Source organism: Gloeophyllum trabeum (assembly GCF_000344685.1).
Source record: "Gloeophyllum trabeum ATCC 11539 unplaced genomic scaffold GLOTRscaffold_00003, whole genome shotgun sequence".
Taxonomy (NCBI): domain Eukaryota; kingdom Fungi; phylum Basidiomycota; class Agaricomycetes; order Gloeophyllales; family Gloeophyllaceae; genus Gloeophyllum; species Gloeophyllum trabeum.
In genome coordinates this window covers 2,505,896-2,531,651 of record NW_006920412.1, presented here as the reverse complement: position 1 = coordinate 2,531,651, position 25,756 = coordinate 2,505,896, and the positions used below count along the sequence as shown (strand labels likewise).

At 54.6% G+C, this 25,756-nt stretch overlaps 12 protein-coding genes across 12 annotated transcripts; 6 read left to right on the top strand and 6 right to left on the bottom strand.

The window, feature by feature from the left end:
- Positions 1 to 1,046: 1,046 nt before the first annotated feature.
- On the top strand, positions 1,047 to 4,216 carry GLOTRDRAFT_137209 (uncharacterized protein; the record flags this gene model as incomplete). Its single annotated transcript, XM_007865478.1, has 14 exons — positions 1,047 to 1,150; positions 1,203 to 1,263; positions 1,316 to 1,380; positions 1,438 to 1,482; positions 1,537 to 2,359; positions 2,415 to 2,438; positions 2,487 to 2,660; positions 2,709 to 2,813; positions 2,863 to 3,004; positions 3,062 to 3,159; positions 3,218 to 3,322; positions 3,377 to 3,436; positions 3,489 to 3,726; positions 3,777 to 4,216. Exons 1-14 carry the CDS (start codon positions 1,089 to 1,091, stop codon positions 4,214 to 4,216), a joined length of 2,442 nt encoding a protein of 813 aa, XP_007863669.1. The 5' UTR covers positions 1,047 to 1,088.
- On the bottom strand, positions 3,977 to 7,757 carry GLOTRDRAFT_72986 (uncharacterized protein). Its single transcript, XM_007865477.1, has 13 exons — positions 7,562 to 7,757; positions 7,459 to 7,509; positions 7,229 to 7,409; positions 7,025 to 7,175; positions 6,927 to 6,974; positions 6,771 to 6,872; positions 6,231 to 6,715; positions 5,924 to 6,181; positions 5,786 to 5,864; positions 5,586 to 5,733; positions 5,308 to 5,526; positions 4,985 to 5,259; positions 3,977 to 4,929 (listed from the first exon to the last, which is right to left on the bottom strand). The coding sequence occupies exons 1-13, from the start codon at positions 7,727 to 7,729 to the stop codon at positions 4,530 to 4,532; spliced, it is 2,565 nt and encodes an 854-aa protein (XP_007863668.1). The 5' UTR covers positions 7,730 to 7,757; the 3' UTR covers positions 3,977 to 4,529.
- A 463-nt stretch (positions 7,758 to 8,220) lies between these two features.
- On the top strand, positions 8,221 to 8,908 carry GLOTRDRAFT_127004 (uncharacterized protein; the record flags this gene model as incomplete). The annotated part of the gene is made up of 6 exons (XM_007865476.1): positions 8,221 to 8,389; positions 8,442 to 8,489; positions 8,544 to 8,581; positions 8,633 to 8,714; positions 8,765 to 8,829; positions 8,882 to 8,908. The coding sequence occupies 6 exons, from the start codon at positions 8,221 to 8,223 to the stop codon at positions 8,906 to 8,908; spliced, it is 429 nt and encodes a 142-aa protein (XP_007863667.1).
- Positions 8,909 to 9,112: 204 nt separating this feature from the next.
- On the bottom strand, positions 9,113 to 10,567 carry GLOTRDRAFT_35434 (uncharacterized protein; the record flags this gene model as incomplete). Its single annotated transcript, XM_007864638.1, has 5 exons — positions 9,113 to 9,408; positions 9,488 to 10,142; positions 10,212 to 10,311; positions 10,372 to 10,434; positions 10,497 to 10,567. Coding segments are annotated over 5 exons (1,185 nt in total), but the record flags the coding sequence as incomplete, so codon positions are not given.
- Positions 10,568 to 10,870: 303 nt separating this feature from the next.
- GLOTRDRAFT_72978 (carbon-nitrogen hydrolase) lies at positions 10,871 to 12,477 on the bottom strand. The gene is made up of 10 exons (XM_007865475.1): positions 12,288 to 12,477; positions 12,074 to 12,233; positions 11,950 to 12,021; positions 11,829 to 11,899; positions 11,645 to 11,768; positions 11,505 to 11,583; positions 11,384 to 11,453; positions 11,301 to 11,329; positions 11,193 to 11,248; positions 10,871 to 11,142 (listed from the first exon to the last, which is right to left on the bottom strand). The coding sequence occupies exons 1-10, from the start codon at positions 12,453 to 12,455 to the stop codon at positions 11,048 to 11,050; spliced, it is 924 nt and encodes a 307-aa protein (XP_007863666.1). The 5' UTR covers positions 12,456 to 12,477; the 3' UTR covers positions 10,871 to 11,047.
- Positions 12,478 to 12,648: 171 nt separating this feature from the next.
- On the top strand, positions 12,649 to 13,878 carry GLOTRDRAFT_114909 (uncharacterized protein; the record flags this gene model as incomplete). The annotated part of the gene is made up of 2 exons (XM_007865474.1): positions 12,649 to 13,695; positions 13,747 to 13,878. Exons 1-2 carry the CDS (start codon positions 12,703 to 12,705, stop codon positions 13,876 to 13,878), a joined length of 1,125 nt encoding a protein of 374 aa, XP_007863665.1. The 5' UTR covers positions 12,649 to 12,702.
- GLOTRDRAFT_110233 (UMP-CMP kinase) lies at positions 13,627 to 15,333 on the bottom strand. The gene is made up of 7 exons (XM_007865473.1): positions 14,864 to 15,333; positions 14,753 to 14,809; positions 14,444 to 14,685; positions 14,261 to 14,387; positions 14,133 to 14,197; positions 13,745 to 14,085; positions 13,627 to 13,693 (listed from the first exon to the last, which is right to left on the bottom strand). The coding sequence occupies exons 1-6, from the start codon at positions 15,066 to 15,068 to the stop codon at positions 13,987 to 13,989; spliced, it is 795 nt and encodes a 264-aa protein (XP_007863664.1). The 5' UTR covers positions 15,069 to 15,333; the 3' UTR covers positions 13,627 to 13,693; positions 13,745 to 13,986.
- A 132-nt stretch (positions 15,334 to 15,465) lies between these two features.
- Positions 15,466 to 16,912, top strand: GLOTRDRAFT_137202 (uncharacterized protein; the record flags this gene model as incomplete). Its single annotated transcript, XM_007865472.1, has 6 exons — positions 15,466 to 15,593; positions 15,650 to 15,762; positions 15,815 to 15,978; positions 16,027 to 16,387; positions 16,438 to 16,548; positions 16,608 to 16,912. Coding segments are annotated over 6 exons (1,112 nt in total), but the record flags the coding sequence as incomplete, so codon positions are not given.
- A 217-nt stretch (positions 16,913 to 17,129) lies between these two features.
- On the top strand, positions 17,130 to 19,079 carry GLOTRDRAFT_110231 (MFS general substrate transporter). Its single transcript, XM_007865471.1, has 9 exons — positions 17,130 to 17,279; positions 17,353 to 17,518; positions 17,570 to 17,682; positions 17,733 to 17,781; positions 17,837 to 17,920; positions 17,978 to 18,259; positions 18,312 to 18,374; positions 18,440 to 18,658; positions 18,715 to 19,079. The coding sequence occupies exons 1-9, from the start codon at positions 17,172 to 17,174 to the stop codon at positions 18,981 to 18,983; spliced, it is 1,353 nt and encodes a 450-aa protein (XP_007863662.1). The 5' UTR covers positions 17,130 to 17,171; the 3' UTR covers positions 18,984 to 19,079.
- Positions 19,080 to 19,324: 245 nt separating this feature from the next.
- On the top strand, positions 19,325 to 22,324 carry GLOTRDRAFT_72964 (K/H antiporter 1; the record flags this gene model as incomplete). The annotated part of the gene is made up of 5 exons (XM_007865470.1): positions 19,325 to 19,456; positions 19,515 to 19,931; positions 19,985 to 20,084; positions 20,138 to 20,700; positions 20,753 to 22,324. 5 exons carry the CDS (start codon positions 19,325 to 19,327, stop codon positions 22,196 to 22,198), a joined length of 2,658 nt encoding a protein of 885 aa, XP_007863661.1. The 3' UTR covers positions 22,199 to 22,324.
- A 317-nt stretch (positions 22,325 to 22,641) lies between these two features.
- Positions 22,642 to 23,468, bottom strand: GLOTRDRAFT_137200 (Aldo/keto reductase; the record flags this gene model as incomplete). Its single annotated transcript, XM_007865469.1, has 3 exons — positions 22,642 to 22,915; positions 22,971 to 23,177; positions 23,238 to 23,468. The coding sequence occupies 3 exons, from the start codon at positions 23,466 to 23,468 to the stop codon at positions 22,790 to 22,792; spliced, it is 564 nt and encodes a 187-aa protein (XP_007863660.1). The 3' UTR covers positions 22,642 to 22,789.
- Positions 23,469 to 25,181: 1,713 nt separating this feature from the next.
- Positions 25,182 to 25,525, bottom strand: GLOTRDRAFT_29013 (uncharacterized protein; the record flags this gene model as incomplete). Its single annotated transcript, XM_007864627.1, has 2 exons — positions 25,182 to 25,352; positions 25,400 to 25,525. Coding segments are annotated over 2 exons (297 nt in total), but the record flags the coding sequence as incomplete, so codon positions are not given.
- Between the last annotated feature and the right edge of the window lie 231 nt (positions 25,526 to 25,756).

The following is a 25,756-nucleotide window of genomic DNA, read 5'->3' as shown; positions in this document are numbered from 1 at the left end:
CCGATTTGACTGCTGTGGCTGTTGGTCACTACCGTCCTCGACGGATGAGCCCTGTGTATTTGAGAGTGAGCTGTAGCTGCCTGATTGGCTATAAACATTAACGATGATTCCAGCGCTCTCTCGGATACCACGGCCATCACTGGTCGAGTGAGTTGGGGATGATTTCCGCAGAGCAGCCCTCATTGCTGGTGGGAGAGGAGAGGGTATACAATGCATGCGGATCGAGGCAGATTGATGCTGTGAGTTATCAGATAATATATTTACCGCTATGACATCTGTTAGAGACCGATGCGGATAAGGGGCGGATAGTGGGGCATTGATGGGAAAGGACGGTTGTATGTAAGATGGGGGGACTAGGACGCCGGGCTGGGAGGCGTACGGGTGCGAGTTTGAGAGGGACGTAGAACGGCTCGTCCACGGTGTCTTACCCAAGGGAACGTGTCAGTTGACGTGCGAGGCCAGTAGTCCCGCAACCGTCCTCCGCTCACCTGCCCTCCTTTCCCGCATTTCCAACCGGGGATGCCATAGCCGCGGTCGTGATAAACCCTGTTTTAACGCTGCACAGACGCCCTGCGGATCGTCAGCCAGTCCACGCCCAGCGCATGAGACGCAATAATAAATGCCGACGTTCCCATCGGCGGTTATCATCAGTATTGGGACGATGTGAGCAGCCATAGCTTGTCTGGCGCATAAAGCTGCCGGGAGAACAAAGGGACATGAAACACAGCACATCGGACGGGGGATGGCGGCCGGGGAACCTTAAGTGGCCGGGGACAGCCCGTCGGGTTGGTTGCCGGAGTGCCGGATCCGGATATAGGCTAGGACCCCGGACTTTTCGGTGAACGCCGGTCGACGATGTATCTTGTAACACCGGACCCCATCGCTTTCTTCTCAACTCTACCCTCAGCATCCGCTCTGCCATCTCCTCGCTGTCCTCGTCGTCCTGCTCGTTGCCGGCACCGTCCAGCAGCCTCTTCTCCGCGTCCCAGACGCTCTTGTTCCTCCCCACCAGGCCCTAGTTCGCCGTCTGCTTCATAATCGGGCCCCCGGTTGTCAAACAGTTGCCGATTTCCTACTTGATTACCGCAATGGAGTCGATGCCCATGTCCGCCCAACCAGAGCAGCAGAATGACGAATCTCAGGCCTCTTCGTGTGTCTTGCACTTACCACGTAATTGAATCTTCTCTCATATCTGGATTCAGCTCCAACAGACCGCCCGTCGTGCGAGGGGCGAGGGCATGTACAGTATGCCGGGCTGCCAAGGTCAGTTGTACTTCCAACCCAAGTGCAACCCGGGCGTCTCAGTCATTGTCAGATGAAATGTGTTGGCTCCGAGGATGGAACAAAGCAATGTCAGCGTTGCAAGCGGGCTGGTGTAGAGTACGTGCCTCATCAGCTCTATTGATTCCTGATATTGATGCCGCCCTTGCTTGTCAGGTGTGTCTTTGAAAAACACCGGCGAGGCCGAAAGCCGGGGTCAAAGTACGTTCTATCCGCTGCTGTCATCTGAGTCCTGCTTTATCTTCCATCTCATAGGCTATCTGAGGCCTCGAAGATGCTTCGTCGGCTGGAGAAGGGACTTAACAGTGCGAAGCTCAAGTCTCAGGCCAACGAGATGGCCATGAGTTCTCCTTACTCTGCGGGAGATTCACGCGGTAGTTTATCCGACTCCTCGCAATTTCCCAGCATGATGCGTACCGGCGATCAGTTCGGGTCCCCGTCCTCGCAATATCAAGGATCTCACCAACTCCCTCCCCTCCAGTTGCCTCCTCTCCACGGGGGTGATGTCCAAGCCCGTGGCTCCAGGTCATCTATTGACATTGACGAGGACGGGGACGCGGATCGCCCCGACGACGCCATGTATCCTGCCAAGCTGATACGCAAGGAAAATCAGCGTAACTTGTTCTTGGAGACGATCCTCAATCCACGCCATGAGACGCCTTCCGCCGCGGCGTCTACTCCCAGCGCTTCTGAGCGCTCTACTGGGTTTTCGCCCTCCTTGCCGGCGGCGCCGCCCGTACCTACTCCGCCTGGTGGACTCGCCGATCCCATCGCGGCCGGCATTATAACTGAGGAAGACGCCAGAACGTTATTCGATCTTGTTTACTTAAGGCTGAATCCGTTCATTTGTCTCTTCGACCCCGCTTTGCACTCTGTTAATTATGTCCGATCGAGGTGCCCTTTCTTGTTTACTGTCCTTATCATGGCCGGGTGCAAGTTCTTCAGGGCAGAGTTGTACAAGCCTTGCCAGAAGCTGGCCAATGAGCTGGCAGTGCGTGCATTCGCTGAAGGCTGGAAAAGCGTGGAGGTCGTCCAGGCCTTCGCTTGTCTGTGTTATTGGAAAGAGCCAGATGACACCGTAAGCGTGTCGCTATACCTGCTCGGAATCCAGCACTAAGATACACCTTTAACAGCGCACATGGATGTATATCGGTTATGTAAGTCATCCTGGACTCTATATTAGCGTATGTTCATGAGGTATCCAGGCCTGCCGAATGGCTGTTGACCTAGGCTTGAATCGTTATGTCCCTAACCCGTTGCCGACCGAGACAGAGTTCCAACGTCAAGAGCGTCGTAATCGTGAGAGGACGTATCTCGTGCTGTTTGTTCACGATCGTAGTCTCAGCATGCAGACTGGCAAGCAGTGGATGCTTCCCGAGGTCAGCCGGTTTTCGACAGCGTTTGCGAGATATTTACCTTTCCAACAGGATGACTTGGTACGAAACTCACTTACCTGGCATGAAGAGGGTGGGGAGCCCATTCGTCCGGAAGATGTCATCGTTGCCGCGTTCGTTCAGTTGAGACGCATCGCTGTAAGTTCTAGCTGTCGTCTATTGAATCGGTTATTGAGCATCCGTTCAGGCCGAAACCACAGATGTCTTCTATCTCCACAAAGGAGTTTCCGGCGCGCAGCATACCGATGTCAATTACGAAGTCCTTCTCCGTAACTGCAACACTAAATTGACCAAATGGATGGATAACTGGGAGCATGAAATGCGGAGAGGTGCGAACAGTCTCGATCCAGATGTTGCACATGAGGTCTCATCGTGATCGCTTGCAGCCGGCGGCGAGAAGTTCCATTTCTCCTTCCTTAGTTTCTTCCGGCTGCATGTCCGGCTGTTCCTCAACAGCTTCGGCATCCAAGCGTCTTTGTCGCCAGTAGGTTGGCGCCCTTAGTTTGCCGAACGTCATACTCACAGTGGCGCCGAATACACAGAGCAGTCGCGCAAGTCCCAGTCTCCAGGCGCTCTCTGCTTGCTATACCAGTGCCTTGGACACGTTGACTATAGTCACGAGGGACTTCGCATCCATGAGCATGCTTGTGAGTCCACCTTGACTGCTGACCAGCCGATGGTACCTGACCACTCCTACTCAGCGTTATGGCCAAGATTCCATCACTGTCATGACAGCATACTCGGCAGTGTTCTTGTTGAAGGTCGATATATCAAGGTTGAATATTTTAGAGTCGTATGCTGACCTGTTGACAGTTGCTCCGCAGCTCCAATACATTGGCTGAGCTTCATGACGACGCCACGAAAGATATATATTCGGTCATATCAAGCACGGCGGATGCCTACCAGGAAGCATCTGCCCTGTCCCCGGCGTCCACGTCAGCGGCATATCATGCACGTTTCTTGCGGAGCCTCGTAGCCAATGATATCTTCAAGGCCCGCCAGACCGAAAAGGGCAAGCAGGACAAAATGTCGATTGATCCCCGGCTCCAGGGTAAGCTATCATTCATCCTCCTCATTGTCGGCTGGCTAACTCCGAACTAGGTGTCTCGTCTTCACGGCCCGTTGCCTCTCCCGGCGAGCCGCCGCAATCAATGTACCCTCAACCAATGGTATATCACCACACGTTCCGCTTCCCTGCTTCTCCTAATCTCCCTGCCCACCCATTGGCACAGGAGCCTGGGGCCGCCCATGTTGGTGTGGGCGGCACTCCTATGGCCAATAATTATGCACCATATGTCAATAGCCACTATCCCACCCAGCCCCATAGCGAGCTGGATGCTCACTATTGGCGCAATATGTTCATGGATCTCGGGTTCGGGGAGACCGTTGAATCGACGCCTTTCCGAGGTGGCCCTCCGCCAGGTGCAGGCTATGTCAACGTTGATTCGGTTCGGTCCTCTCAGCCTTTACAGCATCGCAGTCCTCCTCAATTGCCTTCGTATCACTATATGCAATCTTCCGCACCTGGATTCGGACATTGATTGTATAACTCAGCTTGGTCTTTCCCATATCGTGCCCGTGTAATAATCGCTGTCTGTTATTAGGCTCGTCCTGTTCTTTCGCCCTGCTTTCCACTCCACACGCTATCTCGTGTCTCAAGAAGGTGTACGTACAACTTATTATATCTTTGTCATAGTTCACTGTCTCTTTCAATTGTCGAGCGCATTGGTAGTTCAGGTTGCCCGCTTATGCTATGGTAAATACGAATGTCGTCACGCGGTTCCCTGTGCAGTATCTATTGTATTCCGTTATACTACAATACAATTGTGATAACTCCGATGGTCCGCAAGCTGGTCAGAGCCCGCTCCATTCGAATGAGTCGTTTAGTTCGAAATGGGTTTGCAAAGGTAGGTTGTCGCTGCTCGTTCCGGCGTACAGAACATATCGGCCTGCTGAAGCACGCCAGGAATGGTTGGGCGTATCCCAGAAGGAGACAGCATATTTATCCAGAGATATCTTGATCTGTCTGCTTTCACCAGGCGAGAGGTCCTTGGCCTTGGCAAAAGCCCTAAATTGTCGTTTCGGAGTCGTGACGCCAATATCGGGATAGCCGATATAAACTTGAATAACCTCTGAACCTTTTCGCGATCCTATGTTTTGCACGGTCACGGTCGCCTGTAAACTAAATAGCTTGGTGGATGTCATCGTGACGGATAGGTCCGACAAGGAGAACTGAGTGTAAGACAATCCGAACCTGCCGGTTGACATAAGATTCTAGCATGTCACTCAGCACAGAGATCACGACCCACCCGAATGGGAAAAGAGGCTTTATTCCTTTCGACTCGAAATACTTATAGCCCACGAACAAGTCTTCGTGGTAGTGAATTTTGCCGTTTTCGCTGTGCAGATTCGGATACGCCGGAATGTCCTCGTAACGGACGGGCAACGTCAAAGACAAGCGTCCAGAAGGGTTTACGTTGCCGTAGAGCACGTCTGCTAGGGCATTTCCCACTTCGTTGCCCGAATACCAGGCTTGTAGCAGGCCATGCACAGCGCCGACCCAAGGCATAGAGACGGCAGAACCCTTTCACCGCTTTAGTGATACACCTCATACAGAGGAAGTAATACTCACAGCTTGGACGCAAACCACTGTGTTCGGGTTAGCTTTGGCTACCTTTGCTATTAGCTCGTCTTGTCGTCCAGGCAATTGTAACGTCGGTCTGTCAAAGCCTTCGCTCTCCCATTCGGGGGTCAGCCCAGCAACCAGAACGACCGCGTCGCTTTGCGACGCTAGAGTGACAGCCTCGTCAATGGCTTTTTCTGGGTCAATTTTCTCCGCGCCTCCAAGCCGCTGGGATCATAGCGTGAGCCTTGTAAGCACCGCTGCATAACACTCATACCAATACGCACGACACCTCGCATCAGCGCTGGCTGTGAGTCCGGTTTCGCTTCCTCGTTATCAGAAGCTGGCGGGAATGTGTTTGTGTATTCCATCAACACTGTTCTCGCTTTCCCGGCCTCGAACTTTAGGACAGCAGTCTCTTCCACAGTGCCTTGGCTGCCAACGGTTTAGACAAACGAGGTATGAGACCACGGCGCGCGTCACTGACCCGTAGAAGAATTCTCCTTTAGTTTGTTTCGTCCAGTTGTCGATCGTCAAATTGCCGTCAACCCATAGCTTTGCACGGCCTTAACACAACAAGAACCAGTGAGCTTTTGAAAGCGGCGAGTCTCTTCTCGGCACCTACCAGCGACAGTGAGACCCAGCTCGTACTCCGCAGTCTTATCGAATGAAAGCAATCCTTCGACTTTGATTGTCCACGTCGGAGTAAGGCCGGTAGGAAGGAAGTCGTTCAGCCTGATTCTGGTATCTTGCAGAACGAAGTGCGCCAACTCTTCCTCGACGGGGTTGCCGTTATCATCGTGATTGTAGAAGGTGCAGACCCAGCCGGGTTTCCCATCCTTCGTCTTCAGGTTATTCTCCAGAGTAGGCAGGTACCTGTGGGCTTCGGACTGTTCCATAAACGTCCGCATTCCCTGGGCGAATGGACTTACCATAGCAGCCGACGCTGTATTGAAATTCGATGCCCTCGGGTGCGTTGTCGAGTATCCCCTGGTAGGGCGTGACAACATAAGTCGGTTTCAAGGCAGCACTTCCTCCACCTGAGATCACTCTGCCCTTCGCATTCGGCCCAATGATCGCAACCTTCTTTACTTTTTCCTTTCGTAGTGGGAGTAGGTCCCCCTCATTCTTCAGCAGCACCATGCCGTCCGCAGCAAGCTTCCTGCAGAACTTCCTCGCTTCGGGCGAGTCTCGCGAGCGCTCGATACCATCACCGTAGACGATGTCTGGGTTGACACGAGACATCTTCTGGACAAACGACAGCAGTGTAGAGACACGCGTGTTCAGGGTCTTAAAGGACGTCTTTTGTGCGGTGAGGGAGTGGTTGACGAGGAGGGGCGTGCGCCACCTCGGGGGCCCGGGCATCTCGAGGTCGAGGCCGGCGTTGAGGGCTTCTGCCACGCTGTACGTTCCGTACCTAAGGAAATCCAGATCAGGGGGTTAGCGGGTACGCCCGAATATTGAGGACGTACCAGTCACTCATGACCAGGCCATCAAAGCCCCATTCTTTACGGAGGATGTCTTGAAGGAGCCGAGGATTCTCAGAGCAGTGCACGTTATCGATCCGCCCGTACCTGGTAGACTGTGTGATAGGTTTTATCCTGTTCATGCGCGCTTCTACTACTTACGAGGTCATGAACGCCCATGGCTTGGCATCTCTCTGCGCTAGCATGAATCTACCGAGATATGTTTTAGATGCATGGTATATGGGTGTTTTCTTCCTTACGGGTACAGGTAGACCTCCCGCAGAGCGCGCTCGGATACTACGGAATCGGCAGCTGTACGCTCATGCTCCTGGTCATTGGCGACAAAATGCTTAATGGTCGCTGCGACACCGTTCTCTTGCAAACCATTCACGTATGCGGCAGCCATAGTACCTTCAAATAGGTTTGTTAGGTTGTATCCCAAGGTCCAGGATTCGTCGTCTCACCTGAAAGATGGGGATCCTCGGAGAACGATTCAAATGCTCGTCCCCCTAGTGGATTTCGCTGGATGTTGCAAGTCGGGGCCAGGAGGATCACAGAGGACTTGATCTTCGTTTCTTCGGCCAGGAACGCACCCACTTGGTGGATGAGTTCCGGGTCGAACGTGGCGGCCATGGCCGTAGCACACTATCGTGATACTTAGGCGGACAGAAATAACCATTGCAGATTCACGTACCGGAAGACATTGAGCTGGGGTCGATTGAAAGTGAGAGGAGCCCCTGACGCCCTACATTCTATCGGATCAGGGACGTAAATTCAGCGGACGAGTCGAATCATACATTAGGCCCGTCACTCATACGGACTCCTGGAATCTCAAGGCGTTCGATAGCATGCGTATTCCACCAATTCGGGGCGCCCAGTAACTGGACTTTCTCTTCCGTCCTCAGCTTCTTGACGAGATTGGGCACAGAGGCGTCCAGGAAAGAGCGGTTTTTTGGCTGCGACATGGCTAGCACACCATTAACTGGGTTCACCTCTAGGTGACTGCAGTCAATGCTCAATTGCAGGGGCGAGGAGCCCGGGTTCTTATACGCATAGGAAGGGAATGTGTCGGGAGATAGTCGGACAAATCTGTGCAATGGAGGGGAAACCGCTGGTCATCGGGCTCCGGCTTGGCCAGAGACGTTGTCTGCTCATTCGATAGCGCAGACGTCGGTCAGCGCTGCCGAGTGAGAGACGAACAGCTGACGGCCTCGACGGTGGTTGGATTCATTCGAGCAACTAAAGAAAGCATGCGCACATGTTCAGCCACAGCGACCGGAATCGGACGAATCGTCCTCATTAGTCCTTTGGTCTAGCATGTTCTGGCCGTCCCTACGACGCTGCAAGATGGCATTTCTACTGTTGCATCCGATAAACAGCCCCCTTTAATCACTGTCTGCATTGCATTCTGGCAAACATAAACTACGATTCCTACCTCGACTAGTCTCGAACTGTAATGTCCGACTACGACCTGCCGACAAACCTTGCACGTCCAAAGACTTCCGCGGTCCTGACTCTGCGGATAATCAAGTCCTTCGAGTTCCGGACAGAGAAGAATCTTGTCCTGAAGGATGTGAATCTCGAGAAGGTGACGGTTGGTGAACTGAAGGAGATGGCACGGCAAGGTTCGTCTCTTCGAATTTCCAATGTTGTATAGGCTAGTAATCGATAGCGTAGCCATTCAGACGCAGCCTGGATGGAAGCCATATCGTACTGTTCACTATGGTGAGTCTTACATAGTTCTCTGTTCGTATGGAATACTCAGGTCACCCTCTATAGATACGTTAAAGCTCTATACAAAGGCACATGGAGCCAAGGTACGCTTGTGAACCGTCGGCCACGCACGCCTGCTAAAGGGAGACCCCCAGACGAGTAATCTGATCATAAATCTCGACCATGATGACTGGATATTGGACGACGACTCGAAAACCCTTGCAGAGTGTGGGTTCGGTAAGGGTCATTGACCCCGTTGTGTTGTGCTCTATCTAATCCATCCACAGAGAATGAAACCGAAGTCAGCTTCTTCAACAGAGAACTGTACGAACAGTTCAAGGCGCATCCGGAGGTAAGGAAATCATGTTAATCCTTTGCCCTACGCTCGTTGACTCTGCTTGTAGACCCGTTGGGAAGCCGAAAAGTGCTGATACCCCGTGTATAATAGATCCAGCTGATCAGTGTCATTAATATCGTCATGTATACTAGTAACATGGAATCTAGTGAAACAACTGCAGACCAGAGGGCCAACAGAACAGTGCACACAGCATGGGATGAGGACAGATGACAAATGCGAGCATGATGCGGTGGGGGATAAGTAAGAGAAATACAACAAGTCCAAAAGATGTATGCAATCATTGCTGTGCGCACTGTACTCTAGGCTCGCCCTCGTCCTCGTCCATCATGTCTTCGCCCCGGCTCATCGACTCTTGCCTTCTCGCGTCGACCTCCTCCAGCTCGGCCTCCTCGAGCAGGATGTTCTTCGGGAACTTCTCGAGCGGCTTCCTTGGCGGCAGCGCCTTCTCGAGGAACTCGATCTTGGACGGGTCGATGTGGTCCGGGAACACGATCGAGAACTTGATGAACAAGTCTCCATATTCGTGATGTCGCAGTGAGGGCATGCCCTGGCCCGGGATGACCTTCATCTGGTCTGCAAATTCGTGAGAATTTCGTCAGTGATGACGCAAGGCGCAGACGAAACACTGAGCCGGGCAGGTACTTGTACTCACCATGCTTGATGACTTCGCCGGGTACGAGGTTGACCACCAATGCGCGGTCGTCGAGGTGCTTGATCGCGAACTGGCCGCCACCGAGCGCCGTGAGCAAGTCGAGCTCGACCTCGGTGAACAGGTTGTTCTCTTGCCGCCGGAACCGGTCGTGAGGCTTCTCCTCCACAACAATAATCACGTCTCCAGGCACAACACCCGGCGCCTGGTCGCTCTCCCCACGGAAGGTGATCGTCTGGCCCCCGCGCATACCCTTGTCGATATGCACCTCGAGCATCTTCTTCTCCGAAACCGTCTTGCGGCCATTACACGTCTTGCAGCGGTCCTTGTGGTTGATAATCTCGCCCGTGCCCGAGCACTCGTCGCACGGCTGCTGCAGCTGCTGGATCATCGGGCCCATCTGGCGCAGCGTGATCTTCACACCGCGCCCGCTGCACGTCCCGCACTGGCGCACCGCGCCCTCCTTGCCGCCCTTGCCGCCGCATTTCGCGCAGATGATGTTGCGCGTGAGCGCGAGCTTCGTCGTCTTGCCCTTGTACAGGTCCTCGAGCGAGACATGCACGCGGTGGACGAGGTCCTTGCTCTTGCGCGGCCCCGAGGACCGCGAGGGTCCCCCACCGAAGAAGCCGCCGCCGCCGAATAGCTGGCTGAACAGATCCTGGAGCGCACACCCAGATTGGCATCACGACCTTCGCGGTGACGCAGCCCGGGGGAATAAAATACTCACTTGTGGATCCATCCCGCCCATCCCGCCCGACTCTGACAAGCCCGCCTCTCCCCGTGCATCGTATATGCTCCGCTTTTGCGGGTCGGACAAGACTTCGTATCTGCGCGCACAACGTGAGTCAGCACAGCGCCACGCGCAAGCCACCGCGGAAAATACGCACGCGTGTGTAACCTCCTTGAACAGCTCCGGATCACCGCCCTTGTCTGGGTGCAGGCGTAGTGCTCTGCGCAAAAGCACACCGATGAGAACACGCCCCCTCGCGCCACCCCAAACCGCCCAACTCACTTTTTCCGGTAGGCCTTCTTCAAGTCCGCCTCGGAGGCGTCTTCTGGGACTTCCAGCAAGTCGTAATATTTCCTGATAACCAAGCAAGCTATCAGAACAAGTCCAGGTAAATTCGCGCGGGCACGTACGTTTCCTTGACCATGGCTGCGGCGGTGAGTACGAAGGAAGAGGGAATGCGAGGGAGGGGATAGCAAGCGGCGCCCTCTTTCAAGGCGGGGGATCGCAGTGGAACGTCCTGGAAGCTTCGCAGCACATCGCCATATCCGGTAATTGGCACCGCTGCGCTTGGGCAACACGCTTATGTAAGCCTCTGCTCCCCTTCATTCTGCTGAAATCTTTCAGTGCTTTCTTCCTGTCCAGCGCTGTGATCGTGCGCTTGCTAATGATACATAAATCATTGGATGATATCTGCAATGCATGGTGCTCGGTTTCCTTCTGTTCGATTTCTTTGTATACGCGGAAGATGAGTATCAATCGAGCCCTCCGAATGCGCTAGAAACCTCTGAATCCCATCCCATCGCGGCGCCAATCTGAGATACCAGTAGTCGCACTCATGCAGCCGCCTCGCTCACGTCTGGATACACATCGAAGCGGCGCTGCGTCGTGACCGGGATGCCCGCGCGCGCGGAGTGGAACACCGCCGGGTCTGCAAGGCAATGAGGGTGAGCTGATAGAGCATCGCAGGAAGGGACGCACCGATGTCGACGTAGATAATCTCCTCCTCGTGCCCGGCCTCGGCGAGCACGGTCGCCCTAGCGCGGGCGATCAGCTAGAGATAATTCGCAGATTGTGATAGGGACTTACATGGGATCTACGACCATCGAGTGGCCCCACTGCATGATACATCTGAGAGCTGCGTTTGCGGTAGAAGATGGCCGGACACTCACAGCATGGTACTCTGCGGACATATCCCGGGCAGGACTGCACATCGACACAAAGATCTGATTGTCCACGGCACTGGCAGGGCGTTCAGTCCTGAGCGTCCGGTCGGGGATTCACTGAGCTCACCGAGCACGCTGCAGCAGCTCCCAATGTAACGGGCCCGTGGTTAGGTTAAATGCGGACGGGTAGATAATAGCATGACAGCCTGTGTAATTAACGTTGTTGGTTAACACCCTTACTCGAAGGAAGGATACGGGAGCGTTTACCCCTGCGTGCCGCAATCATGGCCAACTCGGGAAAGCGCACGTCGTAGCAGATGCCCAGACCTATGCGCGCAAAGTCGGTGTCGAACATGTTCATGGTCGTCCCGGCACTGAGTATTTCGCTTTCCTATCCACAATGCTTTGCATGAGATGAAACAGCGGAAGTGTGAATGGAGTAGCTGCTCACCTTGAAAGTGATCTTGCCGGGAATGTCAATGTCGAAGAGATGGAGCTTGCGGTGCAGCGCGACCAGGTCACCTAGACGGCTAGTTAGGATATTGGGGTGCTAAGACATACTAGGAGCAAACCTTTTGGAGAGTAGACAGTGCAGGTGTTGTAGAGCTTTTTGCTGTCGGTGGCATCACGCTCCGGTATCGAGCCTACAGGTATGGAGTGTCGGCTGAAGTGGCAATTCCAACGACGCCATCTTACCGCCGATCAGCCAGACGCCCTCTTCCTTGGCGGCTTCTGAAAGCATCTTGACGCTGCCGCTCTCGCTTTTGGAGACATCGTAGGGCTGTCCCGGGGTGTAGCCTATCGTCTCGGCAAAGACTGGGAAGTGCTTGGCGCCGTACGGTGAATTGAAACACTCCTGGAACATCCAGCTAATCTCAGTTCTACCCCGTGTATGTAGCGCTTTTCATACCGGCAAGACGACCAAGTCAGGCTTCTTGGACCCCTGGCCAGACGCGGCCTTGCTGATCATATCCCTCGCATGCGCCAGGTTGCTCTTCGTATCCGACGTGACCTGACCGAGCTGGACGAGCGCCAGCCTGAACGGCTTCAGCGTCGGAGCCTCTGGTGATGTGGACATGGCACGCGATTTAAAGAGTCTGAAGGAACGGACGGGCAGCGAGCTGAGCAACATGCAACGACGGCGACAGCGGACGGCACAGATAAGATCGGGCGCTCGGCACCGCATTGCGATCAGGCGATCGAGACAGATCTCATCGCAGATCTAATCAATGTCGCCATCAGCCAGCCACAATCAGCCTCGAAGTGACTTTCCTCCATCTATTTCCTGCCAAAGTCCTGGAATAATATACAACAACAGCTAAGATATGTCTCTTCTTGTCATCTACAACCCTGCATCCGGAGACCGGTCAGCAAAGCAATTCTTCGAGGAGCATGTTATACCTCTTCTGCACCAGCACGACAAGAATCCCACCAACATCGCGTCTACCGAACGCGCAGGCCACGCCGGAGAACTTGTCAAATCCCACATTGCCGCCCACCCGGGACCGGTCACAGTAATTATCGGCTCCGGGGATGGCACCGTCCACGAAATCGTCAACGGTCTGCCTGAAGCAGCAGCCACCAGAGTAGACCTGGTCATCGTCCCGCTCGGAACAGCCAACGCGCTCTACTCCTCCCTCTTCCCCCCCTCCGGCGCCGACCAAGACCCCACGTCCTACCGCCTCAAAGGCCTATCCGCCTTTCTCACCAGCGCCCCTCCAAAGCCGCTCACCCTCGCAAAGACGACGCTTTCCTCCTCGTCCACCGTCTACTCTGCCGTCGTCACCTCCACCGCCCTCCACGCCTCCATCCTCCACGACTCCGAAGCCCTGCGCGCATCCATGCCCGGCATCGAGCGCTTCAAAGCCGCCGCCGCGCAGAACATCACACGCTGGTACCGCGCCTCCGTCACCTTGCACCCCCCAATCTCCATCTACGACCCCACCGCCGCCGCGCTTACCCCGCGCGCGCAGGAGCCTACCACCCTGCACGGCCCGTTCGCGTACTTCCTCTCCACCGTCAACGTCGACCGCCTCGAGCCCCTCTTCCGCATCACCCCCCTCGCGGCCTCCTCGCCCCCCACCGCACCCGCACTCGACCTCGTCGTCGTGCGCCCCCTGCGCGACCCCGCCGTGTCGTCCGACTCGGCCGACGACAGGGAGGTGTTTGCGCAAAAGGCCGGCCGCGTGCTGGGCGAGGCCTACAATAACGGGAACCATGTCAATCTGCGGTACGCACCCGACCGGCAGCCCGTCACGGAGGGGGATGGCGAGACGGTCGTCGAGTACTTTCGCTGCGCCAGCTTTCAGTGGGTGCCGGTGAGTTGCGGTTTGCTCCCTTTCCATATGATCTTGGCTCATTTGTTACAGGAGGGCGCTGATGATCGTGCACACCTGTTGTGCGCCGACGGTGCGATCTTCAACATTGCGCAGTCAGGAAAGGCTTCCTGTGTAGCGACCTCATCCACCGACAACGGGATCACTTTCTCAGTCTATGCTTGACGATCAGACCTATGGCAAGTCTAGATGCATTTGTGATCTATATGGTATCAGAAGCTTCTCCTAGATAGAACATTACAGTGTGATATGTAGTTTGTATGATGACCCTTCTTAAACGGTGACATTGCGGTTCAGCGTGCCAGCAAAGAGCTCTTTAATCACAGCGCTAGCCTTCTCGTAAACCTCGTCGATGGAGGGAGAGGCGTCGATCTGAACGGGTGTAAGTGAGGTGCAGCACAGCATAGAAGGGCACTTACACTGGCAACTTTGCCTTGCTTGTTGTAATGCTCGATGACGGGCATCGTCGTCTCCTTGTACGTGCCTAGACGCCGTATCCGCACCCTCAGAATCCGCAGTCACACCTCGGGCAGAAGATAACACGCACGGAACCGCTTCTTGATGCTCTCCTCGTTATCATCCTCCCGCCCGCTCGTCTCCCCGCGTTTTAGCAGCCGCTTCAACATCACCTCCTCCGTCGTCGTGAAGAACAGCACCAAACTCGACTGGCACACCTATCCCCCCATCAGCACATCCCCTCCCCTCCACCACCCAAAGAACTCAAACTCACCTCTTCGTCAAACTTGAGCGCCTGGTCCATCTTCCGCGGGAACCCATCAATCAAGAACCGACCCTTTCCCTCCGCCCAGCCCTCGCCCGCGCGCCCCTCGGCGAGCGCGGCGCGCATCGCGTTCTCGAGCAGCTTGATGGTGATCTCCATCGGCACGATCTGCCCCTCCTTGATGTACGTCCGGATGAGCTCGCCGTACTCCGACTTCTCGCGGTTTTGCTCCGCGCGGAGGAGGTCGCCCGCTGCATGGGGGGGGGGGGATTGAATATGAGAACACAGGCGAAGGGAGGGAAGGAGGGAAAGACGTACCTGAGAGGTGGCAAAAGTCAAACTCGCGCACGAGCTTGTCGCACTGGGTGCCTTTGCCTGTCGGGACGCTGCCTCAGAGCACAGAACAAGCGTGGCCGCCACGATAATCACCTGCCCCTGGCCCGCCGAGGACGAAGATCACCGTGACCTTGCTGCTGTCGAACACTTGCGTCTTGGGAGCGTCGGCCGCAGGGGCTGAACCGGCTGCAGCGGGAGCCGGCGCATGAGAGGTTGCAGGAGGCGCGCTCTCCCCCTTCTTCGAGTCCTTGTGCGGTAAATGCAGCGCCTGCGCGATCTTCTCAATGATAGGCGCCATCACTGCTGCTGGTCCTCTTTACGACGGATAGGGGGAACGAGCGGGTTATCGTGCTGGCGCGACGTCGGGCTGTTATTCGCGGCGCGTTTCTTCGTGAGGTAATAGAAAGCACCGAACGACGCTGTGGTGATCGCGAAGAACAGGAACGGGTTGGGGGCTTTCCTCGCAGTGGACGGCGCAGCGGACTTGAGCTTGGCTTTAGGATTGACCCAGCGGCCCTTGAATCCCTCGGTCTGAGTCTCTGGCATACAAACGCAACGCCGGCTATATACAGCAGCAGCCGTGAAATACCAATCCGGGTTGGTGGCTGTTTGTTTGTGCTTATTGGGCAGGGCCTTGCGATTCTAATACGCGCAAACAACGCGTCCGCGCGCGCTTGCCACAGCGTAGAAGTGCAATATGGCTCCCTCGACGATCACGTACAACCTCGAGTCTGCTGCTGGCGCCGTGCGGGCGTGTCACTTTGATGATGCTTCGGATTTGGTCGCGGTGACGGGGGAGCATAGCTGTAATGTGCTGCTTGTGGTAAGCCTGATTTCTACTGGTACGAGTCTGCAGCCACTTTATTCTGGGCGGAATAGGGCGAGACGACGTGTCAAAGTATTGCATGCTTCCACTTGGGAGGCCCCGTAACGTCTCTAGCTTGGTCACCCAGGACGGTTTCTCCGTCAGTGACAGACGAATGGATGGTAGAGTACGTCCTGTCTCGCCTGGACGTATTGCACGCGTGCTCAACCCAAGACCAGACTGGCAATAGCTACGGACGACTTTGACCTCGCGATATGCACAAAGTCGCGCGAAGAAGGGGAGAACGTGGGCAAACTGGGTGCAGAGCTGACCGGCCACCACGGGCGGGTGAACGACATGACGTTCTGCGGCGGAGGCGCGCGGTACCTCGCCACCGTCTCAGGTGCGTAATTTCTCGAACCTCTTCGGCCACTCCTCACCTACCTGGTAGACGACAGACTACTCCTAGTCTGGGACCTTTACCCCGACATCCCTCCCGAAGAAGACATACCAGAGAACGCCGCAGACATCCCAGGCCGCCTGTCCGAGCCTGTCGCATACGCGATCAAGTACTCCCACGCGCTGAACTCCGTGTGTGCCCATCCGTCGAGCTCCAAGGAGCTCCTGGTGGGCGACTGCCAGGGCTCCATCTTCCTCGTCGACTGGCGCTCGACCATCCCCGACGAAGCGTTCTCTTTCCGGCGGCACAGCATCCTAGAGCTCGTCGAGCCGCGCGCGCTGGCGGAGAGCACTATGGGCTTCGCGTCGGGCAAGGGTGGTTCGGTGGCCTGGCGCGTGGATTCACCGGATATGTGAGTCCTTCGAGCGCTCTCCAATTCACGGCGATGCTGACGGGCTGTAGAATCGGCGCTGCGTACGGTTCACGATATTCAATATGGGACCTCACGATGCTACGAGGGGGCAAACCGTCTCTGTCAGGTGTGAGCTTCCCCGGCGGAAACGACAAATTCCGGTATGTCCCTCTCCTCCTCTCCCCTTCTCCAATACCTCGCATACTGACGCGCACGCCAGATGGTGTCCCACGCACCCCAGTCGATTTGGGATATCTCCCGTCTCACCGACAGCAGGCCCCGTGATACACATACATAACATGGCGTACCCTCATATGGAGCCCGACGTGGTGGAGCTTGCGCCCTCGCGGCACCTGCGCATACGCGATTTTGATTTTCTGGCGAGTAAGGAGAGGGCACGGCTGGCGGCGAGTGTGGGGAGACAGGTTATCATATCTTACGTTAAGTCGTCGTAGCAATTTATCGTTGTGCCGAGTGGAAGTGCTAGCAGCGAACCGATGAGATGAGGTAGACATTATTCTTCCGATTTATCGTGGTTGGCAAACATCCTCGACATCTATCTGCAGCTCCTGTTTCAGTCCTGCGAGGTTCCTAGTATAGGTGCTTCAAGCTGTCTCAGTCTGCAAAGAAAGTTGAAAGCGTTCGGCTCATAGATGTGTCGTGATACGCGTTCGTCTAGATAAAGCACGATCCCCGAGTCATCTTAGCCGAGTGACTCATCATCCTACTGGTTGGTTCAAATAGGTTCAAATGCAATGAGTACTCTTGACCAGCAGTGCGTGAAATGAGCCAGGAAATCTCCCTACATGAACTCGACGCCCGTCGAACCGACCAAATATCCAATGAAACAAATCTAGCACCCGTGGACACCGGGTTTGCAGCATGGTCGTTCGTACGTGATTTCTGAGTCTCCAGCATATAATGAGGTCTGACAATGTACTTTTGTACCATCGCTACCGTGGCAGCTCATTTCCGCTGCTATGGTTGAGGCGGTGGTTTGGAGTATACCATTCTCATACGGTATACTCCTGGATGCATATTTGCAAGATGCCAAAATTACCTCCCAACCCCGAGCTTCTACCCTTCTACCTCTGGTTGGGACGCTCTCCTCTGGGACTATATATTGTACCGGTATGTCCTGCGCTCCCAGCTCCAGGTCTTCATTGACAGAAATCTTGCAAGGGGTCATCGTATATCCCTACATCGCGCGTTATCCCGCACATAGACGTCCTCTGATGTGGGTTGGCACGGCTTTATGCTGGATTAGTTTGCTTGCGTCAAGCTACACCCATAAGGTAAGCGGGCATTCGTACAATATCCTGCGTGCACTGACCAGATACACCAGGTCTCCGAACTAGTGTTCCTTCAAGGAGTGCTTTACGGCCTCGGAGGAGGTAGGTTCCTTGCGCCTGCTAAACCGCTCCTTATGACGCATTCCCCTTTCGCCAGCTGTTATATACCCTCCGTGCATCTCGTATATGTCTGAGTGGTTCGTAAGACGCCGAGGCTTCGCTAATAGTGTCCTTTTCGCCGGTAGGACGCATCCCTTTCGATCCAATGCAATTCAGAATTACTCAAGCTACCTAATAGGGACAGCAGCTACTGGCCTCGTCCTTCCCTTTGTCATTCCCCCGTTGCTGGAATCAGTGGGAATTGCGGCGACACTCCGAATTCTGTCCGGAATGGTCCTGTCTCTTCTCTTGCCCGCCCTATACTACATCAGACCGCGGTTACCTGAGAGCAGGATTCATGGACCGGGACGTAGGACTGGCGCGCTTCTGGGTTGGGCGAAGGACCCGTCATGGTGGAGTCTTGTGGTTGCAAATACGATACAGGGATTTGCGTTCTTCGTTCCTATTCTTTGGATACCTAGTGAGTTGGTGTCGGGATTTCACTTGACATTACCTGACCTGCTCGAATATAGCCTTCTCATCAGCACTCGGTTTGGACAGCTCCATGTCATCGCTGGCGCTGGCACTGTTGAATGGTGGGTAGTCATTTTTGAACCCTCCTCCGGCTCTGAGGACTGAGCGCTGAACAACTTGAGCCTAGGATCATCGGCGCTGGGGCCCGTAGTGGTTGGATTGCTTTCTGATCGGTTTACCCCGTGGCCGATCGCACTCCTCACTGCAACCCTATCATGCATCAGCACCTTCATTCTTTGGGGTGTGATTGGAAATGTTGCAGGCCTAATGTTATTTGGGGCAACCTATGGGCTCTTCGCTGGGGGATGGAGCACTTTGTGGTCTGACTTTGTCCAGAGAATATCCAGTAAGCGGCATCCAGTACCGGTACATGCAGCAGGACTCACCTTCTGTTCTCGGTAGAAGGAGAACCTTCCGTCGCAATGTCGCTGTACGGCTTTCTCATGATGACACGCGGGCTGGGGAACGTGCTCTGCACCCCAATATCAACTTCGCTCGCAAATATCTCTGGGCGAGGCAACTCTACCATTGGAGGAAAAGGCGGATTCACTGTGGACCAGGGTAGGTTCGAGAAGCTCATTATCTACGTGGGAGCATGTTATGCAGCCGTTTCTTTGATGGCTTTGATTGGATGGCTTCGCGAGCTCTCGTACAGAGCTAGAGGAGCATAGTGACGCCAGCGCTCTGAGTATCACATGGAATGACACAGAATAATTGTAGCTTTCCGTGAATCTAAGCTGAGCCCCTGTGGGGTTGCTAGTGGCTGCCCTGCGGTCAGACGTGTTGCAAAAGAGAATGCTAGCAAAGGGATGGAATGTCCTGGGCACTTGGCAAGATCCTGTTACGGTATTGTTTGGCAGGGTTAGGGTGTACCTGGGCTGCGCGGCGCTCGCCACCCCCGCAACAGGACTAGCCGCTTGTCTCGCACATATCAAATGCCTCCAGCTCGCGATATGCGCTCTCATCCTGTGCCCTCTCTTCTTCCGACCTTGAGAGAAGCGTTGACGGCGGTATGGCCTCTCTGACTTCAGCATCAGCCGCTGCTACCAGCACGCAGCGAGCTCCTTCGCAAGCAGGTATCATAGATGGCTCCAATCCAACGGTGTACAATCCGAAGGATCCCATCACTATCTTCATCATCCAAGTAGGTGCATGCAGCCTATGCCACGAAACTGAGGCCATAAGCGCTGACTTGCATTCAGGCCGGCATTATCATAATCTTCTGTCGCCTCCTCCACTGGCCTCTGGCAAAGCTGCGCCAGCCCCGTGTCATCGCCGAGGTCATCGGTGGCATCCTGCTCGGTCCCTCCGTCATGGGTCGCATTCCCCACTTCACCTCTACGATTTTCCCGCCTGCGTCCATGCCGAACCTCACCCTTGTCGCCAACCTCGGCCTCGTCCTTTTCCTCTTCCTTGTCGGCCTGGAGGTGGATTTGCGAGTCCTTGTCAGTAATTGGAGGGTAGCGCTTAGTGTGGGTTTGGCCAGCATGGCCTTGCCATTTGGCTTGGGCGCTGCGATATCGTATGGTCTATATCACCAGTTTCGGATGGAGGCCGACATCAAACCAACATCCTTTGGGGTATACTGCCTCTTCATCGCAGTGGCCATGTCGATTACTGTAAGCGCCTCACGGCTTATAATTAGCAGCTCCTTGCTCATTCTTCCCCCCAGGCTTTCCCTGTACTATGCAGAATCCTCACTGAGCTCAAGTTGCTTATGACACCAGTTGGCGTCATTGTTCTCTCGGCTGGTGTCGGCAACGACGTTGTAGGTAAGCCTACCCCTTTCGACGCTCTGTCGATTGTTGACCAATAATTCCTGCAGGCTGGATCCTTCTTGCGCTCTGTGTCGCGCTTGTTAACGCCGGTAGTGGTCTCACAGCACTCTGGGTTTTACTGATTTGCATTGGCTACACTCTGTTCCTCGCCTATGCCGTACGTCCCGCGTTCCTCTGGCTTCTCCGACGGACGCGTACCCTCCAAGACGGGCCTAGTCAAGGCATTATCGTCCTGACGCTCCTGATGGTGCTGACCTCCGCGTTCTTCACCGGCGTCATCGGCGTCCACCCCATTTTTGGCGCGTTCATGATCGGGTTGATTTGTCCGCACGAAGGCGGCTTCGCCATCAAGGTCACCGAGAAGGTGGAAGATATCGTCAGCTCCCTCTTCCTGCCGCTGTACTTTGCGTACTCTGGCCTGAACACCAACCTGGGGCTTTTGGATAATGGCATCACTTGGGCATATGTCATTGGAGTTACAGCGGTTGCTTTCTGCGCCAAGTTCACAGGAGCCGGTCTGGCAGCTCGCGCGAACGGCCTTGTCTGGCGCGAGTGCTTTGCCATCGGCGCCCTAATGAGCTGCAAGGGCTTGGTTGAGCTTATCGTCTTGGTTAGTAACCCCGACCAAATCATATTGAGTACTTGCTGAACGCGTCTGTTAGAATATCGGGCTCCAAGCTCAGATCCTCAGTCAGACCACCTTCACGATTTTTGTGGTCATGGCTCTGATTACGACCTTTGTCACGACTCCGCTAACCTCGTGGCTCTACCCTCCTCATTACCGACGGAAATTAGAAGCATGGCGACGCAACGAAATCGACTGGGAGACTGGCGCCCCCATCAACGGTCATGATGCAGACTCCGAAGTGGCCGTCCCGTACGAAAAGTTGCAGGGCGGCAAAGTCGAAAGACTATTGGTGTACCTCCGCCTGGACAATATGTCTGCCTTGTTGCCCTTCGTATCCCTCTTTGGCGGTAAATCCGACCATAGCTACACCAAGGTGCATCCCTCTCGTGCGGGTACGGTTGGCAACGAGGTGACCTCGTCGGACCAACACCGGCGCCCGGTCGCGATCAAAGCGCATGGTGTGCGCCTCCTCGAACTGACAGACCGTGACTCCTCCGTCATGAAGGTTTCCGAAGTGGACTCGGTCGGTGCGCGCGATCCGGTGGTCGGCACGTTCCGCACATTTGGATACTTGAACAACCTTGCTGTGTCAGGAGAGGTCGACGTCGTCCCGGAAAACTCCTTCTCCGACGTCTTGGTCTCGAGGGCTGCGGATGTCTCTGCAGACTTGATTATCCTTCCCTGGAGCGAGACGGGGAGTATGTCCGAGTCAGCCGTCATATCTGGTGATGCTCTGCGCCACAAGCTCAGCTCGGACAACTACAACAGTTTTGTCGCCTCTGTACTGGATAAGGCTAACTGTAGTACGGCCGTCTTCGTGAACGAGGACTTCGGCGGGTCGGGAACCGTTGACCGCCGAAAGCTCCAGCGATCCATTAGCCATGCAAGCCTGCGCAGCACGCGCGATCAGGGTATCTCAGCGGTTGCGCCGAGCGCCAGCCCCAATCATCACATATTCTTGCCCTTCTTTGGAGGCGCTGACGACCGCGCTGCCCTGCGTCTCGTCTTGCAACTTGCCGAGAACCCATACGTGATGGCGACGATCGTTTACTTTGCCACACCTGAAGAACATGGCGATTCGTCATCCAGCGCAGTCGAGTATCTGCCGAGCCTCGGCCATAGCGGTATTGTGCCAACTGGGGAAGCTACCGCGACTTTCTTCGATTCTGTGCGAAATGCCGTGCCTGGAGACCTCGCCGCTCGCGTCCTTTTTGACAGGGCCCAGACCAGCACGCCTCTCTCGGCTGCGATCGAGTACGCACGGAAGGAGGTTGGTCGGAACTCACGTAATGCGGGGGACCTGGTTGTTATAGGCCGGAATCTCAGCAGCGTTGCGATGTTTGCTCAGGAAGATGTGGCGGGCGAAAGTAATGTGGAGGCCCAGAGATGTTTGGGAGTCGTGGCGGAGGTGATGGTGCGGAGCAAGGTCAAGGCGAGCCTGCTTGTTGTACAGGCAGGCCGGTCGAGTGGTGGACAGTGAGTAGTTGCTCCCTCGTATATACTAGTAGTCGCCAGTGAGCTTGCTTTTATGACCTTACGACCTGTGTAATAGTATCTACACTTGAGTGTGATGTATATTTCTACTTAATACTATTCATGACCAGGATGGACGTCAAAAGCTACACCGCGTCGGAAGGGTGAAAGGTGACGCGAGATAAACCATATTGAAGAATATAGGAAATCCTTATGTCGGAATGATGAGCGATGGGAAGCACTACTCTTGGAGGACTGTCGTTAGCAGAATCACGGTTGCATGGTGGATCTGGGAGGTCATGGATAGTCCGGAAAGCGTGGGCCTCAAGTTGAAGGAGATAGAGGATGAAACGAAACCAAATAGTTCATCGCTCGCTCGACGACGATGGAATACCTTACGAGGAAGGTCCATTACCGGAAAAGGTGAACTCAAGAATCATTGTGGCTGTCGTTTATACTTGGAATTTCGACTAAGGGTGCTACGACCAGGGGAAGGGACGTGCATTAGCTCCGAGCGGCGTACCATTTAGCACATGCCCTCTAAGCCTGTTTTCCGCCTACTTCTGCGCGGGCGGAGTATCCGGGAACAGCGACGCGATCATCCGGGGCTGGTACCGCTCTCCTTTGGCAGCGTCCGCTTTCTCCCCACCGCCGCGGCGCGGACCTCTGCGATCTCCTCGGGCGTCAGCTTGAAGGACGCGGCGCCGAGGGTCTCCTTCAGATACTGGATCGCATACAAGTTAGGACCACGGAAGGTCCTCAGGGTGCGCACGACTGACCTTCACGGACTTTGTCCCCGGGATGGGAATGATGTCGTTGCCCTGGGCGAGCAGCCAGGCGAGAGCCACTTGCCCCGCGGTCGCGCCGTGGCGCTCACCAATAGCCTCCAAGCCATCGACAAGCTTAAGGATATTGGGGAAGTTTTCTTCCGAGTACCTGGGGACGTATCGTCTCAAGTCGCCCTCGTGAAAGTCATCGGGAGATTTCTGCAGGGATCCCCTAGTCAATCAGAGGATATGACAGCGCACTGAAACCACCGCTCTGACATATCTGCCGGTGAGCAAGCCTCTCCCGAGGGGACTGTAAGCCACGACGGTTACGCGCAGCTCCCGCGTCGTCTGCAGTAGACCGATCTTCTCATCCTCGATGTCGAGCGTGAAGGAGAATATTCCACCTGGACCGCCGCAATAGGTGGACGGCGTGGGCGCGCCGGAGCGGCGCCGCAGAAATCTCGGACAGCCCAAGGTATTACACCTACGCGTGACGAGCTCAGCCATTGCACCGACGGTGACCTCGATGGGTAATTTCGAGTCGGCGCACAAGTCGAGGTAATCTGTGTAAGCAATGGATGACTTTCCGTAAGGAAAAATCCTAGATTTCGCCGTCCTAAACGCCATCACAGTGCCTTGTCACGGTCATTCGCACGACCGATAGACAGGATAGAGGTGTTTCTCCTATCCGTAACGCCACGAGCCCTCAGTCACGCTATTGATGGCGGCTTACTATGTAAGGAAGGAAAGTGGCTAAACACGGAAGGTACTGATGGCAAGTATATGATGGCATGATACGCGAACGTTTACCGAGGCTAAGCGAGCCTTTAGAGGCAAGCGCGAGTCTGAAGAGGGGGGTCGGACCCCAGGTAGCTTTACTGCGCCCCCGTGCAAGCACGTACAAATATACCATATCCAGAAGAATATCACGTGATGCCGGCAAACGCGGGCTTCCCGCCGCCGCGCGCGTGTCCGGCCACTTAGAGTATCTTCAAGTCTGGACTAAGAGGGTCATATAGATGGAGCAAAATAAATTTTCATTGAAATCTATATAGCTGTGATACATGTGGCTGACAAGGTAGATATAAAAGCCAACAGTAAGGAAAGGTAATAAACCCTAACCCTAAAAGCACAAATCAAAAAATGTGCACAGTAGGAATTGAACTTTAGACGTCCTGTGCTAAATGCATGCCGCATAACCACTACACTAAAGAAGCAATGCATGTCTTACACGTTAAAAATATATGATGGCAATGTAATTGGCGCCTACTTAATACGGCTGGGTCCAGTTATTTTTAGTGACGCGGCCGGAGGGGTCGGAGGTCACATGATATTCTTCTCGAAAAGGTAATATTTGGTCATGTTTACGCGGGGGCGCAATAGCAAAGACGTCGGACCCCCTTGACAAAATAAAGTTTGCAGACAGCTTCAACTCGACGACCACCATCAAAATTGGCGAGCGTGACAAGCCGGCATCTCGGCTGATGCATTTAGAGTCGAATCTAGGATAGAAAACGACTCTAAATGCTTACGGAAAGTCATCCAATCAGGCAGCGGGGTCTACAACAGGCTGGGTGCTAGGGTTCCGTAAATTTGGGACGGCTCCTAATTAGCATTGCTAATTTGCAGGTCGCTGGCCGGAGGCCAGATTTGCAGGTGTAATTTACCGTTAATTAGCAACGGGGTCCGGGGCGGAGACCCGGCGCGGTCCGCGTTAATTAGCGCTAATTAGCATGCTAATTTGGTCTAATTTACATGCTAATTACAGAAAAGCTACCAAGTATCCCAAGAGACCACCTCCTCAGATGTACTAATATCAGCTCGGTGTGCTGCTTTGCCAGCATTTATTGATGCCACTGGTCTGGGGTTCACAGCCACGTCCGAGAGGACATCTTGCAGAAATTCGGATGTGAGGTCGATATATGCCTCAAGCTCAACTCCGCCAATCTTGGGTAGAGTGAACTTGTCCCGTGCGATCTGACTAGTACTTGCAGGTTCCGCTTCATACTCACTGTCAGGTTCTTCGTCCAGCTCCAGAGGGCCCGTGCCCATAAGGGAAGGTTGTACATTGCTGGATTCCATAAGGCCGGTAGCTGAATCACCAAATATGGTTGAAGACATCTCTCGCCACTTGACCGTTGGCAGAGTCTTAGGCGCTGCCACCTATACTCGCATAGTGGTCAGCGAAGTTCGCAGTCCTGTGTAAAAGGTGGCTGATACCTGGGGATTCCACCTATGCCAGCCACGGATCATAATAGTGTCATTGAGAGTCAAAATGTCTTGTCGACTCCGTAACTTGGAATTCAACCATGTAACGCTCGACATAGCTCGTTCGTCAACCATGGAATTTACCGACACCGAGAAGATCTTCACAGCAAGTGCCCAACAAACCTCCCAACGTTAGGAAGGCCCATTGTGCACATATAAGGTCAACTTACGCCGAGAACCTGGCCCATCTGATCTCTTCGTACGGCTTCCCACCACTGCTTGACAGTCTCACCATCACGGAAGCGGCGATTAAAAGGCTCTCGTCTCTTCACGTAACTTTGAAACTGCTCCTTCAGCAGAACGTTCGCATCTCGCGGTAATATACTGGCAAGATGAGGGTTCCGGATTTTCATTGCTTTCTTGATCTGCTTTGAATCTGAATCTTTCATAGCAAGGACTTCCGCGCCATATTCATTCTTCAAGATAGTAAGGAGACTCAGCCCAACCTCCTTCACTACGTCGTCGTCGGTGAGTCCGGAGGTGGCAACACGTTCACCATCTCTATTTGATGTGATGCGCACAGCAGG